At 42.8% G+C, this 16,694-nt stretch overlaps 1 protein-coding gene across 2 annotated transcripts in view; it reads left to right on the top strand.

The window, feature by feature from the left end:
• Window positions 1–8,577: 8,577 nt before the first annotated feature.
• MSL2 (MSL complex subunit 2) overlaps window positions 8,578–16,694 on the top strand; it is a 36,727-nt gene continuing 28,610 nt past the window's right edge. Inside the window, exon 1 of one of the 2 annotated variants that reach the window (XM_070576136.1) lies at window positions 8,578–8,757. Coding sequence is in view for 1 of the 2 variants with exons in the window: in XM_008536058.2 (XP_008534280.1) it covers window positions 9,786–9,927 (142 nt within the window). In the remaining variant the exon portion in view is untranslated. Of the gene's footprint in view, window positions 8,758–9,785; window positions 9,928–16,694 lie in introns of those variants that run through there. The other variant, XM_008536058.2, reaches the window with a different exon arrangement.

Genomic DNA, 16,694 nt, shown 5'->3' with positions numbered 1-16,694 from the left:
TTTTGAGATTGTAGTTTCCAGCAGAAACTGCTAGCTACTATCCAAAGTCTATTCTCTCCTTTTTCCTTAATAATAGAACTTCCATTTTACTTGGCATGTCCATGCACCTACTAAAGGACTATATTTCCAGACTCCCTTCCAGCGCGGCATGGCAAAGTGACCAAGTTATGGCCAAAGAAATGTAAGAGAAATGTTATGTGGGCTGCTTAAAATTGGAGGCTGCTTAAAAGGCACTGACTCAGCTGGGAGATGGGCCCTTTGTTCTCTCTTTCTCTTTCCTGTTGTCTGAAATGCTGAAGCTTCAGTAGCCTCTTGGACTATAAGATAACCTTGAAAGTAGATACATTTGAGTGGTAGAGCACAAAGACACAGCCTGGGACCATGATGACAGTGGATCTGCCATACCAACTGTGCATGGCCTACCTCTGGACTTGTTTTAACATGAAAGTAGTAAATTTCGATTTTGTTTAAGCATTGTTATTTTAGGTTTTCTGTGATTTCAGCCAAACACAATCCTGATTCAAAGTTTTAAACTAGACTGGACTTTATTAACTGGAAAGTTATGGAATCTACCCCAGATGTAACACAGAGATGAGAAAGGACAATTTAATATAGCATTGTTGAAAATAGGGTCAAACAGTAGGGACCCTTTGGGGTTTTGAAGAACATAGTTTCAGCAGAGTGGTGGAGACATAAATCTGATTTCAAAAGATTAAGAAATTACTGGTTAATGAAAAAATTGGAATAAGGTTGAGTTCTTCTGAAAGTTTGACAGATTAAAGGAAGAGAGAGAAGATGTGGTCAGAAAGATGGTTTTTGAAGCACATGGCATAGATAGGCAGAACTGGGGAATATAGCAACAAGGGGTGGCAGGCTGAAGAAGTAAGACGGGAAAATCATGGAGCAAAGCTCTGGAGGAAGCCAGAAACAGAAGGAGAGAATGAGAGATGGAGAATTATGGAATATTTTGACGTAGAGAAGAAGGAGATTTTTATTTTCTCCTTAAAGTAGCGGTAAGGTCCTCTGCAAAGAATTGGAAGGCAAGGTGAGCTGGGGGTTTAGAGATGTGGGGATGTGAAAAAGGTTTGGAACAGCCCCTCTCCACAGCTAAGAAAGGACAAGACCTTTCAAATAAGACTTCCATAGTAAAAGAAGCTACCATTTGTGATGCCTATTATATGCTGGTTATTTTGCTAGATACATTATACACATTACCTTACTAAAAATGGAAAATCTTTGCAACTGCTGGCTACTTCTGCGACTACTCCTTCTCAGTTTATTTTGTGGGATCCTCTTCCCTGCTCTTTTTTTAATTATTTGTGGTCCTCAGGGTTTAATTCTTAGCCTTCTTCTCTTCTTACTCCCTCTGGGTAATCTCTCTCCCTCCCATGATTTCTATTGCCATCTGTGTGCTGCTGACTCCCAAGTCTATACCTACAGTCTATATCCCTTCCCCCTATACGCAGAGAACCAGACCCATTTATCCAAGTGCCTACTGGCTGTTTCATTTGGATGTCCCACACCTCTTCAAACTGTACATGTTCAAAACCTGCTTTCATGATTTCCCTTCAAACCTATTTTTCCTGCTGAGTTCCCTGTCTCTGTGAATTTCTAGAATAGTGTTAAGAGCAGAGATTCTGGAACCAGACAGCATGGATTCAATTCTCATCTCACACTAGCTGTGTCATCTTGAACAAATGACTAGATCTCAACGCTTCGGTTTCCTCATATGTGAAATAGGGATGATAATAATAGTACTTACCTCATAGGGTTGCTGAGAAGATTAATGAGATAATATATTTAAAGGATTTAGATCAGTGCCTGGCACGTGGTCAGGCCACGCAAGTGTTTGTACTTATTGCCAGAGTTAGAGAACTTGGATATCATCTTTGTCCCTCATTCTCACATCCCACCATTCACCAAGTCTTATTGATTCAGTCTCCACAATATCTCTCATCTCTCACTGCCACCATCTTAGCTTGATGCCCAAGATCAAGGGTCAGCAGGTTTTTGTGTAAAAAGCCAGATAGTAAATATTTAGGTTTTGTAACTTGCAACCACCCAAATCTGCTGTAGTTGTGCAAAAGAAACTCTAGATTGAGCATAGCTGTGTTCTAATAAAACTTTATTTATGGACACTTAAATTTGAATTTCATATGATTTTCATGTGTTAAAAATATTGTTATTTTTTAAAACTATTTAAAAATGTAAAAAACATTCTTATCTCGTGTGCTATACACAAATACACAAGATGCCAGATTTGGCCTTTGGACCATAATTTGCCTGGGCAAGATCATCTTTTGATGAAATACTACAGTAGCTTTTTAATTGGTCTCTCAGCTTCTAATCTTGCATTCCCCCCAAATCTATTTTCCATGATGCCCCATTATCCTCAGGATGACCCTTATAATGTCCATAAGGTTCTTCATAATCTGGTCTCTGTTTATTTCTCACCACTTTTCCCCTTGTACTACATTTGCTTTAGCCCTGCTCAACTACATGAAGTTTCCCAAATACACAAGCTTCTTCCTCTAGGCCTTTCTATATGCTCTTCCTGGGGCCAGCCTGGTGGCACAGCAGTTAAATGCGCACTTTCTGCTTTGGCAGCCTGGGGTTCGCTGGTTCAGATCCTGGGTGCAGACATGGCACCAGCACTGCTTGGCAAGCCATGCTGTGGTAGCGTCCCACATAGAAAGTAGAGGAAGATGGGCATGGATGTTAGCTGAGGGCCAGCCTTCCTCAGCAAAAAGAGGAGGATTGGCAGCAGTTAGCTCAGGACTGATCTTCCTCAAAAAAAAAAAAAAAAAAAAGAGATATATGCTCTTCCTTCTGTCTATAGACTCTTTCTGCCCTTCCCCAATTTCTCTTACTTATTTCTCAGGTCACATTTCATATAACACTTCCTTCATATTTTCTGGTTAGGTGTCCCTTCTCATGCTTTTATATTGAAGTACTTGTCTCATTGTGTCATAACTGTATATTCATTTCTGCCTTAGCCAGTAGATTGAAACTCCTTGAGACTATCATTTTTACTTGTGTATCCATAGTGCCTGTGTTAGAAACACATTTGATGAAGATATGACTCCCCATGGTAATCCTTCAAGGAACATATTATCATCCCCATTTTACAGATGAGAAAACTAAGGTTCAGAGAGCTTGAATATTTTTTTCCAAATCTACGTAGTAAGTACCAGAATAAAGCTTTGTTCATGCTCATTTCACTACCCCATGCTGCCTTCCAAAACTCAGGAATAACAAGAAGGATAGTTCTGCTCACAAAGTCTGGTTTTCTCAACTTCCAGTTAGAAATCTTCATTCCTAGTTCCTAGTCTGTCTTTGAGTTGCAAAGACCATTTATAAATTAAATCTTTATTGTCCAGGAGTGAATACTTAGGTATTTTTAGGGATCTTATTTTATCCAAGAGATGTACCCTTTTTGAAATTATTCCTGAAATTCCTTTTCCTGTCCCTAAGCAACTCCCTCTCTCATTTCACATAGCAGCAATTCCAAACTCTCATCACTCACTTCATGGACTTTTCCCACTACCTTCCCTAATAGTAAAATGTTGAACAGTCATATTTAGGACTGAGGCTTCCATAGTCCTACCTGCTTTATTCAACCTGCTTGCCCAAAGGACTGTCTCAGTCACGTAGAGCTGAGCTCTAGAGAGTAACTTGGTTGATTCTGAGAGTATGCAACCCTCAGGTAGTACCATAGGCCATATGGAACAAGTGGGAGTTGCAAAGAGATATAGATTGTCCTAAGACAGATAGAGATCTTAGATAACGGAGAAATAGACAGCCCCCAGGGACAAACGGGCTGTGTTCCAAAAATTCAATTTTAAATTGACCATTTGGAATGCAGAACACATTTTCCCTTAGAAACAATGCTATGAATAATTGCAGTTATTTTCCCAGGAAAGTCCACACAAGCTTGTTTAACTCATAATGTAACAGAAATATCTGCTAAGATATTTTAGATTTGCACTGAGTGCATCCCTAAATCCTTACTACTCTAAATTATAAATTAGCTGTGTCCATAGCTGCCACCCCCAACTAGACTGTGAGCTCTTTGAGGGCTGGAAACTGTTGAATTATTCATTTTTGTATTCTGAATGCCTGGCAAATAACTGGCAATAAATGTTGGTTGCATAAATGAATGGACAAATTTAATAGGCATTTGAATAGTGTTGAAAGTGTCTTAGGGAATAAAAACAGTAACATTTAGTGGGTACCTTAATATGTGTCTGGCACTGTGCTAGGCGGATGACCAATAAAGCAAGCTGTTTTGTTTAGGATACAGTTAGGGATGAAGAAGCTGAAGGCAATCTTAGTATTTGAGATAGAAAATAAATGGCTGCTGGACTTGCTAAATAAATGTTTTTGGATAAAAAATTGGATAAATGTATTAATTTGAAAAATTTCATAGAAAAAATATCAATAGGAATTAATATGCAAAGGGAAGTGGTGCCTTTGAGGGGCTTGAGGACTGAGGAGGGGAGAGGTATGATCACAGCTAAAGAGCAGAAGATGGAAGAAGAAATTTGGTAACAGTCAGAGAAGAGTGGTAAGGAAAGAATAGAAGGATTGGTCTGGATTAGGCTCTGGTTTAATTTCACCTGGTTTACTGCTTCCTGTAAGGAGGTGTTTGCTCTGGCCAGTTGTGAGTTTAGGTTAAGCTATTATCACTCTCTCAAAGATTGAAGTTAATTAGATTGATTTCTTTCCACAATGACAGTAGATTGAGCACTTGTTAAAATTTAGTAGGGATGGTGTCTTATTCAGCTTGGGCTGCTATAACACAATACTATAAACTGAGTGGTTGAAACAACAAACATTTATTTCTCACAGTTCTGGATGCTGGACGTCTGAGATCAGGGTGCCAGCATGGTTGCCTGGTGAAGGCCCTCTTCTAGGTTGAAGATGACTGACTTCTTGTTGTATCCTCACATGGCCGAGAGAGTGAGAGAGCTCTTTGGGGTCCCTTTTACAAGGGCACTAATCTCGTTTATGAGGGCTCCACCCTCACGATCTAATTATCTCCCAAAGGCCTCATCTTCTAATACCATCACATTGGGAGTTAGGATTTCAACATAGGAATTTGAGAGGGACACAAACATTCAGTCCATAGCAGATGAATATAATGGTCAAGGCAGTGGAGTGGAGATATTAGGCAGTGAAAGAGAATGCAACCTGGGGATGTGGAAGAGGGAACACTATCTCTAGTTTTTGGTGGAGGCAGCAGAGGAAGGAGGGTGAAATAGGAGGGGGAAGGAAAGCAAATAACTATTTCATAATTTTGTAAAGGGCCTAACCCCTCAGAAAGTCCCTCTGACTTACTGCCAGCCTGATCTTTGTTCTTTGGAAGCATAACTACAGCTACTTCTGCATTTACTTCACTGTCCCCAAAGTGCTAGAGTGCAATCAATACATACTTGTTGATTGATTATTCTTAGTATTTCAAATCAATCCACACTTTGAGTTTTATTAAGGATCTTAGAATTGACATTGATCAAGCTGAAGTCAGAACTGTCTTTAAATTTACAAGACATTTTATGCCACTCCCCAAAGAAAAGCGTACATTTGTCCATGCCTATCATGCACCACACAATGTACTGAGGGATTTACTTACATTATTGCATTTCTAATAATTCATCATTATTTTTAACAATTACCGAATACCTATTATATGTCAGACCCTATGCTAGGCAATGATGATAAAAGGCAAAGAGGGAGAAGCTCTGACTTTCTAGCAGTTATAGTATAATGGGGAGAAGACAGGGCTAAACCAACAACTGCCGCATAGTGTGATAAGTGCAGTGAAAGAGGTAAGTACTTGGCAATCTTGGAGGACAGAAATGGGGAGCTTTAATTCAAAATGGGTAGAAAATACAGACAATAAGAAGGAAACAGATATTTGTTGTTTCTCTGAATGAAAATTTAACTGGGTGCCAAGAGGACCCTAAGAAGACATGGCTAAATGTTGTAAGATCTTGCATAGGATCCTGCGGCAGGAAAAGGACATTACAGAAAATGGAAGAAATATGAATACAATATGGATTTTACTTAATAATAATGTATTACTATTGGTTCAGTAATTGTGAAAAATGTACCATACTAATGTAAGATGTTAATAATAGGGGAAATTGGGTGTGGAATATATGAGAACTGTTTGTACTATCTGTGTAATAACTTTGGAAATTCAAAAGTGTTCTAAAACAAAAGGTTTATTAAAAACTTTTTAACTGGCATTTTGTATTTTTACTAAATCTGTCAACTCTAACACTTTTACTTCCAAATAATAATTAAACATAAAATATGGAAAATTACCTTAAGTTGATAGTTTAAGGGATTTGTGTTATATGTATGATTTCTCCTAAATATTTGATCCAAGCACTTTATTTTCTACAAACAGTTGGTTTTCTTTTTAGGCAAGCCTCAACCAACCAAATAATTGTTAAACAGGGCATATACTTCAATGTGGAGATGCTTTGCCTCTAAGTGCCATAGACTATCACCAGTTGTGACCAATTTCAGAAGCCAAAAAAGAACTGGCTTAAATTCCTCTCTCTCTCTCCCTCCCTCCCTCCCTTTCCCTCCCACTCCCTCCCTCTCTTTTTCTCTCCCCCGCCCCATGCACAAATGAACTATCAATAGAATTAGTCTTAATTTGGGTTATGCACATCTCAAGAGATTTAAAAAAATCCAGTTATGAGAAAATCAGCAAGGTGAAGGCCCTGCAAGTAATCACTTGCCTAGGGTGACAGCTAATTTATGCTGCCTGAATGGAAAACAGTGCTGATTATTTTACTCTCCTCTGTGGGAGAACAACTTGTGTGTTGTAGGAGAAGACCTTAGAGTCTGGAATAAAAAATGGAATAAAAAATAGAACTGTATATTTTAACAGTTTTATTTGAAGGTGAGCTTAGAAAAGGTCTCTTAAACCCCCCTCCCCCACCCCTTGGGGCCAGAAAAAGGAAGATGGGGCTTTTAAGAATGAGAATGAATTTTAGAATATTTGTTGTTTTCCAGATACAAGACCACCAAATATATTTTGCAGAGCTTTGTTTAATTTCTGCTTTGTTGCTTAACAAAATTAGGAAGTTAGATTCTTATTGCTTAATACTTAAGTGCTGATAATATGCTAGGCCTTGTAAAGAAAATAATCGTGTCTTCACGATTATGGTAATAGAAATGGTGATAGAAATCATATATCAGAGGTTATATGGGTTCCCTTGATATCTTAACTTTTCATTTCTACTCTAAGTGGCAAGCCCCTAAAACTAACAGGTATTTGTGCCACAAAAGATTTACATGTGTCATAAATTTCACTTTGCAAACCTGTAGAGCACGTTTAAAATTATGTGAAAAAATTAGGCAAAGGGCTTTGGTGTCTCCAGAGATAAGGAATGGTTCCTATGCTCTGTTTCTATTTGTGCTGCTCAAAAAGGGTTTTGTACTTTTAGAGGGGAGGGGAATCATGTTAAGTTGGGCTTTTATTTATATCTCAGTGCCCTTGGCCTCCTGCAAAAACATAAGGCAAAAGATATTTTAAAAACACAGATAATACTTTCAAGGATTTGGGTTCGTTCTAAAGCAAGACCATGGATTCTTGAGATTGATTCACACAGGCAGGCTAGGTCTGTCAAAGGAGCTAAAAAAGAGCTTCGTTTTTCTCTAAATCGGACTCTGTTCCCTGAGAGCTCGGGGCGGTCCTGGTGGGCGCCCCCGGAAAGCCGGGCCGCTCGCGCTCCTCAGGCTCCCAGGACCAGAGGCCGTGGGAAGAGCCGGGCTCCGACGGTAGGGCGCGGGGCGGTAGCTCCGAGGTCCCTGTCGCGGCCTTAGCCACCTCAGGCTGCCGCCGCCGCGGCCCCGGCCCGGACGCCTGCCGGGCGCGCAGCCACGGGGACTGCTGCCTCCATTCCAGGCTCGGCGGGGGCAGGCGAGCGGCAGCAGCGTCCTTTCGGTGGTCGGGAAGCGCCGTTCCAGGAGAAAGGCCGCGGGCGGGGCTTGGAGCCGCGCGGGGCGATTTCCTCACACAGTGGTCAGCCAGGGCGAGGAGAGGCCGAGATGGGGTCAGGGCGGAGCGCCACATGACTCGACCCGGACAGGCCTCAGCGTTGGCGAGCACTGAGGAAGCAGTGTAGCGGGGACCCTACAGCCCACACTGCGCCAGGATGGGTCAACGAACGAACGTTTCACCACAGCCCACACGCCTAAGAGGGAATTTGAGAGCGCATGGGGGAGGGGCGGAGAGAGCGGGCGGTTCGCAGAGAGCATGCTCCGTTCTGAGAGCCGTAAGTGGACAGCCACGCATGCGCAGTGAGCCCAGGGTGGGCAGGCAGCGGGGAGGGGCTGGAGTGAGCGGGCTGATGTGTTTATCCGGTTTTCTGGGGTGGGCGGTCAAAGCGCACGCGTAAGGGCGAAAGGCGGTCGAGCTGGGTAGGGGAATGCGCATGCGCTGAGCAAGCCGGTAGCTTGGGGAGGGTGTGGAGGGGGTTCTTAGAGGAGAAGCAGGGGAAAAGGGAAGCGAAGGGAAAGGAAAGGGCGGGGGGGAGGGGTGAGAGTGTGCTCTGCGCATGCGTGCGAGCGCTGGCGACGACGGCGGCGGGGGAGTCTCGGGGATGACAGTGGCTTTGCCCGTTGGGGTAACGGTCGTCGTCGCCGGCAGGGCCTGAGGCGCCGCACAGCCCGCGGGATCCATTAAGGCCGCAGCAGCCCGGGCCCTACGGAGCTAGAGTGGCGCGTGGAGTCGGGGTGAGGGCGGCGAGGCACGGGGGGAGGGGCCTGCAGCGGGCCGTGCTGTGTGCTGGGCGGCGGCGGGGCCTGGCGCTGTGAGCGCTCGCCTCAGCCGCGGCCGGGCGGGCGCCGTGGGCGGCGGCTGCCGTCGTGCTTGGCGGAGGAGGTGTCGTGTGCGCGGCGCGGAGAAGATGGCCGGGCAGTGAGGGGGCGGCGCTTGCGCCTGGTGACCTCGGAGTGAGCGACTGAGGAGCAAGGGGCGCCGCCGCGGCCCGGCTGGGCCTGCTCCCCGCCCCCTCCCGCCGGCGGCGGCGGCCCGCGCACTTCCTCCCCGGCCCCCCCTGTCGGGTGGGGGACTTGTCTGCCCGCTTCGCCACCTCAGGGAACGGCGGGGCTGTAACCGCCGGGGCGGAGAGGCAGGCGCCGTCCGGGCCCCGCGTCCGATATGGAGAGAGCGGCGGCGGCCTCCTCCAGCCGCGGGAGCAACGTTCGCCGCCGCCGCGGCGGCTTCGAGCACTAGATCGAGGAAGCCGCCGCCCGAGCCGTCGTCCTCGCCGCTGCCTCCGCGCCGGGCGTTGTGATGGAGTAAGGGCCCCGCGGCCCGTGAGAAGCGAGCCCGCCCCTCGGACCGGGCCAGGGCCTGCTCCCGCGCCCGCCCAGCTCGCCTTGAGGAGGTGCCTCGGCGCCCGGAGATGCAGCTCGAGCGAAGGCCGCCCGCCGAAGCGCGGGGCTAGACCGAGCGCCGAAGCCGGGGCGTTCTGCGCCCGCGCCGCCCGGGACAAACTCGAACGCTCGTTTCTCTCTCTCTCTCTCTTTTTTTTTTCATCTGCAAGTCTCAGGGACCGAGGAGGGGCGCCAAGGCCCCATGTGTGGGAGGATTGCTTCAGCTCCACAAACTTGCACGGATTTCGGTTACTACTTTGGCCAGTGGTTCTGCTCCGATTTCCCTCGAATTGTTGCAAATTCGCCATTGTTCCCCGGCTGCTTACAAAGTTGGATCCGGAATTTCTTTTCCACCGGGAGCCGGCGGTGTCGAAGCGTCTGCAATGAACCCCGTGAATGCTACTGCTCTCTACATTTCCGCGAGCCGCCTAGTGCTCAACTACGACCCCGGAGACCCCAAGGCGTTTACAGAGATTAACAGGCTCCTGCCTTACTTCCGACAGTCCCTCTCGTGCTGTGTTTGCGGTGAGACGCTTTTTATTGTTCCCTTTTCAGTGCTGGTCGTAGAAAAGCTCCTGGGCAGTGGTAACGGGAGCGGTTTGCCGGCGCGGGGCTCGGAGGCAGCTTTTGTTAGCGGCGCCGCGGCGTACGGTCAGTAGTTCTGAAACTCGCCGGAGGACTTTCGCCCGGCGTCCCCGGCACAGCCCTCCCAAACGGCGGAGTATAGCGGCCTTACCGTTCAGAACGCGTTCCTTCGTCTCGGGTCGTTTCCTTACCATTTCTGGTGATAGTTTTTTAAATGGAGTGAAATATACTTGCATATTGCTGCTTTTTTTAAAAAAAACCTTTGATAAAAGAGCTGACTTAATACCTCCCTTGGTTAGACGTAGTTAAATTTGGTTAAGCTTGGTTAAAACCTGTCCATGTGGCATGTTTGCGTTTCCCCAAACTGGTGTTACGTGTGGGTGGTGGTATAATCTGATGCACCCACAGCCAGTGAACTTGGTGTGGAACTTTCCCCCAGGGTCTTCAGCAGATGCTTTGACAGTAAACAGTGAGCCAGTGAAGACTGATGGTAACTGGTGGGATTTTTGCAGGATTATGTTTCTTGTTTTGTGGTTTTAATATACTGTGGCCTGGTAGAAAGTTTATTTTTTAGGTGATTTTGTTTGGAAAGTATTAACTTGTGTTGGGCAGGATACTGTCAAGTTATTTTTGAGAGAGGAAGATATGCTAACTTGTCTAATAAATCCGTGTCTCCAAAGTGATAACTTGGGTTAACTGTGCACGTTTTCCAAAAAACCTAGACTTAAAACGTTAATAGAAAGGAAAGACCAACTGGCAAAAAAAAAAGTAATATACTCCACTTCATATTCTTATTCCGCCAAAAATTTTGAGGTTTTGTTGATTCACTCGTGTGTTTAATCAGAACTTGAGAAATTCAGGCGTTTCAGGCTTTCACTTTATCTTAGATAAAGAAGAGTAATTTTGCGACTTCAGTGGCTCAAGGGGGAAATGGTTTTCATTTGAGATTGATCCCACATTTTCTGTATGGCTCTGGGGTAAGGCACTGAGGGGGTGCAGAAGAGGTGAAGATTGTGTTTTTTTTGCATACCAAGCTTAATATCATAAACGTGTAAGTAACTGTGTTAGAATGTGATTAAGTGCTTGTGTGACTCATAACGGACACTTAACAGCTTTATAGAGAAGCAGTTGCTCAGGGCAAATCACTTAACTGCCCTGGGCCTCAGTTTCTTCTTGTATAAAATGAGAGTTTTGGTCTAGATTAAGAGTGTGTTTTTCAGCTTAAATTTTACAAGTATAAGCGTAAGCATTTGTTTGGTTTCACCATACTCCCTAACTCCACTTTCACTTTTTATGGACTGCTTGTTATGTCTTCACAGTTTTTGATAGTTTTTGGAGTGAGGAGATGGAGGTGCATAACTTGCTTTTCCACAAACCGTTTCATGGGGGGGATTACTACGGTGGCGATGTAGGGGAAAGAGAGGGTGTAGGGCAGCCCACCCTGGCCTGCTGGAACAGCAATAGAGAGTGAAGTGATTATCCAGGTAACGCTTGAAGATCTGGTAGGTCTCCTTTTTACTAGGTGGATGGGACCTAGCGCTCTAATTTAAAAGGGGGAAACGGTAGTTTTGAATTGTGTAGATGCTTGGAATGCTAAGTTCTTATCAATAGCTTCGGGATAGTTGTGGTCTAATTGAGCATTTTCCCAGATTCTAACCTGGATTTAAAAAATGACATTGAAGATAAAGCTACATTAAAAAAAAGTCCAACGGTAGCTTTTTTTTTTTAAGCTAATCTTGGCAACACAGGGGGAATTTTTCTGACAGTCGGCCTTTGTAATTATTCTTCTTGTTCAAGCTTCCCTCCCCCACCATTCCTATGGAAAAGATTTGTGGGTTTTGCTTCTCTTTTATAATTGAGTAGCTGGCATAAAATTTAAGCAATTTAGATGTAGATTCAGACCCCCCCCCCCCATCTCTTTGGGCATACGCCTGTGCTTATTAAGAAACAGAAAAAAAAAATCAGTTATTTGAATTCACATCCAGCATTTGTGTCAGATGTTGTCCTAGACTCTTTTTCTTAGCTGAAGAGCATAAACTCATTCACATTAATAGGACATGTGCCATCTTATTTCATGAAGGTAGTAAATATGTAAAAATAAAATTTAATTCTGTCTTGATGCTGTAAATAGGGAGTTTGTTTCAACAGGTCCTCCAACGTCTGACCTAGTCCTACCTTTTCAGCCTTTTATTCAGCTGACCTCTTACATAATTTCTCTGCTTTAGCCAGATTGATGTTTTTACCTTTTCAGACATACACGCCTTACATCTTCCTTCTCTTTTTCCCATGTTTGCTCTCTGCAGTTCCTTCTGCCTAAAATATACTTTTTCTCTGTGGTCTAACTCAACTCCCTCCTTCCTCAGTAAATTCTTTGTTCCAGTCATAGGCACTTATAACTCTTTCAGTGCAGTTTTTATATCTAATTCTTCTGATATCTTAGGGAAAATACTATTTTTTGTACATTTTTGTGTTCCTTCTCCCTCATCCTCCCCTATCCAGTGACTTGCATGTAGGTGTTTATGACAGACTCACAGGAAGAAAGTAAGAGGAGGTGAGGGAGGGAAAGTAAAAGGCCTTCAAACTTTGCAGTTAGGTTCAAATCTTGGCTCTTCTACTTACTGTGTAGGCAAGTTGCTTTAACTTTTTGCCTCAGTTTCCTTTATCTACAAAAGGGGATAATTTGTTTCTCCAAATTTGTGTTATATGTAGGTTTATTTTTAAGTGGGGAAAAACCTTTTGAACCCATGAGCACAAGCCTATGAACTGGTGCCTGGCACGTATATGATTCATATCCCATCCTTGGGCAGAGGTAGAGAAAGGTAGGAGGAGGTGAGAGGAGTCTGAACTGTCAGGTCAATTACTGTCAAACCTAGATTATTCACTGGAACTACAGGTTTTGTTATCATTGTTCTTTGAAATGTTAATTAGCTGATTATCAGTTTGTTTTTCAATTGCTTTGTATATTTAAACCTGAAGCTTCTAGTGAATGGGATAGCAATGCTCCAGAGAGTTACTGTACTTTCTAGGCCACAGAAACAGTGACCAAGACAGTATTACTCTGAGTACTCTTTTTGGGTCAGTTCTCTCCCCTTAGTCTAAATGTTGGACTTGCTTTATCATTTCTCAGAAAGTAGAATTTCTTTTCTTTTGATGGCCTGAGACTTGATAAATTCTGCTCTAGGGACTTTAAGTTTTTCATTAAATTTGTAAGTTCTCAAATGATATAACAAGTATGATATATAGAATCAAGTCATGTTACAACTGGAATGACAGATTAAGTGGAAAAATATTATTCTCTGACATATTTAGAGTCCTGTAAATTAATCATGATCAGATCTCTACTCAGGAACATGAATATTTTCCTGATGTTTTAATTAGAGTATAGAAACAAAGTGGGTTTGGCTTTGGATTTGTTGAGTAGTTGTGGACCTTTTGGACATACAATTTCTCATTTATAAAATGGGGAGAAGCTGGACATTAGTGTTTCCCATTGACATAGGGTGACATAGGCTGACCAAGTTTTTGTTTTGAATGTTAAGGACTTAAAATTCTGTCATCGTTTTTTTACTACTGCTACTCTTACCTTCTAGTGGAGGATAGATGATTCCCTGAGGATGAGAGCCTTGCTTGTCTTGTTCATCATTATACCCCTGCTCCTAACATTTACTGGCTCAACAAGTATTTGTTGAATGGATGAAATTACCATTAAAAAAAGAGAGTTTCAAAGTAGAAAGGTTGTGCTCTCAGAATGACTTACTTTACGCATCTTTTAGATCGAGGCTAAATTAAAAGGACATTTGAATAATTGTATGTAAGTGTTAGATTAATGTTTTATATTTATATTTTTCTCAAGCATGGACTCATTTGATACTTAAGATTTTTCTTTCTTTTTCTTTTTTAAAGATTTTATTTTTCCCTTTTCTTCCAAAACCCCCTGGTACATAGTTGTGTATTTTTAGTTGTGGGTCCTTCTAGTTGTGGCATGTGGGATGCTGCCTCAGCGTGGCTTGATGAGTGGTGCCATGTCCGCGCCCAGGGTTTGAACTGGCAAAACCCGGGGTTGCTGAAGCAGAGCACATGAACTTAACCACTCAGCCATGGGGCTGGCCCCAAGATTTGTTTTTCTTGTACTTAAAATCACTATAATTAAATTTTTTTTTATTGTAGTAACATAATATAAAATTTACTATCCTAACCCTTTTTAAGTGTACAGGTAAGTAGTGTTAAGTGTATTTATTTACATTGTTGTGACACATTTCCAGAATATTTTTTTTCTTTTTTGGTGAGGAAGATTGGCCCTGAGCTAACATCTGTGCCAGTCCTGTTCTATTTTGTATGTCGGTCACTGCTACAGCGTGGCTTGACAAGTGGTGTAGGTCCGCGCCTGGGATTTGAACTCATGATCTCTGGGCCACTGAAGCAGAGCACACTGAACTTAACCACTACGCCACTGGACCGGCCCCCAGAATATTTTCATCTTGCAAATCTGAAACTCTGTACCCATCAACCAACCACCCATTACCTCTTTCCCCCCAGTCCCTGTTAACCACCATTCTACTTTGTTTTCATGAATTTGACTATGCTGGGTACTTCATATGGGTGGAATCATGCAGTATTTGCCTTTTTTGTTCATTGGCTTATTTCACTTAGCATAATGTCCTGAAGGTTCATCCATGTTGTAGCATGTGACAGAATTTCCTTTTTTCTTAAGGTTGAATAATCTTCCATTGTATGTATACCACGCTTAATTTATCCATTCATCCAATGGTAGACGTTTGAGTTGCTTCCAACTCTTGGCTATTGTGAATAGTGTTACTGTGAACATGGGTGTGCAAATAACTCTTCAAGACCCTGCTTTCGGTTCTTTTGGATCTATACCCAGAAGAGGGATTGCTGGATCATATGGTATTTCTATTTTTAATTTTTTGAGCAAACTCCGTATTTTCCATGGTGGTTGCACTGTTTTACGATCCCACCAGCTGAACAAGGGTTCCAGTTTCTTCACACTCTCCCTCGTCAACACTTATATTTTCTGGGGTTTTTTTTGATAGTAGCCATTTTGATGGATGTGAGGTTATATCTCATTGTGGTTTTCATTTGCATTTCTCTAATGACTAGTGTTGTTGGTCGTTTTTCCATATGCTTCTTGGCCATTTGTATATCATCTATGGAGAATCACTATAATTTTTTATCTTGAAACCTTACTTCACTCATTACATCTTTATTACTCACCTGTGATGTTCTAAGTGCTGGAATAGAAAGAGGCACATGGCCCCTACCTGTATGTTGCTCAGTGTTATGGGGAAGACAGATAAGGAAACCAGTAAACCCAAATTATTGGGTAAGTGCTGTGTTAGACGCACTTGTTATACCAAATCTCAAGTGTCATAATAGAATACTTATAAGTCAACTTTCTTGCACATGTAAAATTGTAAGAAATTAACTATAAATGAGTTTCTCACTCTGTATAACTTGTTTCTGAACAGTTGTTTGGGTCAAAGTTTAAGCAAACCTGATTGGTGTTAGAGCACAGTTGGGTTTACCATTTTTTTTCTTGGAATTTAAGTTCACCTTTTCTCTAATCTGGGAAGAATTCTTTAGGAAGCATTTATCTAGTAGGCTGGTAGGGAAGAAAAATATTTAGTAATTTGTCACGGCAGATACACTTCTTTTATTTCAGATATATTTATTTAACCATTTGGGTTTTTTTCCTGAGGAAAATCTCCTGTTTATAGTTTTCTTTTTAGTATTCTAAAAATTAGTTCCAAAATATTAGTCCCTACTTGGTTATGTTTATGCAAAATGAAATTGCCTTAGGGAAACGACTCCCTATGCATTGTTCTGGATGCTGAGAGAGATGAAGGAGGTTTGATCCACAGTCCTTTGTCATATGATACAACTGCCTGAAAAGTTAGTGATGCTAGTTTAAATAATGGTTCAAGGCAAGCAGTAGGGTACGGTAGAACTAGGCAGGAGAATTGTTTCCGTCAGGTGAGATCTAGGAAGTATGGGGCTTGAGCTGAGCTGGGCCAAAAGGAATGGTGAAGTTAGTGGACATTTTCAGCAAAGCTTGAGGGAGAGAACAGTTGGCTTGTTTAGGCTCCAGAAAATCAAGTTTATCTGTAATGAAGAGTCCTTTTAGGAGAGTCCTTGCCCTGTAGTGGTTCCTCAGGGGCCTTTTGTGTGGGGAACCTTGATGCCAGGCTAAGGAATTTGACATTTACCTGGTGGACCTGTTTTTTTCCCCAAAGTGTGCTCTATAGGCCATCTAAATAAAAATCACCTACAGAGCTTAGTAAAATTCATATTCCCAGTTAACACATCAGATGGATTGAATTGGAATCTCTGTGGGCAGGGCCTTGTGATCGGCCTTTTAACCCACCATCTTGATATGGGGAGGGGGATTTGCAAATCACTGGTGGGAGCATTTGAGAAACACCATTTTAAGTGGGAGAGTGATGTGATTGAAATTCTGTTTTAGAAAAGATTAATTTGAGTGTGGAATACAGGATTATTGGAGTATGGTGAAACCTAATTAGGAAGGATAACAGAGGTATCTGTATTAATAGAGGCCTGAATAGTGTTGAGAGTGGAAGGGGAACATCATAAGATAATGCGAAGGGAAAATGTCATCCTCATGATTATCATAACATTTTAATTCTTTGATTTGTACTGTATTATGCTGTGTCATTGTTAGGTATATTTCA

Source organism: Equus przewalskii, chromosome 15 (assembly GCF_037783145.1).
Source record: "Equus przewalskii isolate Varuska chromosome 15, EquPr2, whole genome shotgun sequence".
NCBI classification, from domain to species: Eukaryota; Metazoa; Chordata; class Mammalia; order Perissodactyla; family Equidae; genus Equus; species Equus przewalskii.
Note: the sequence above shows the minus strand (reverse complement) of the source record. Positions and strands in the feature narration are given on the sequence as shown.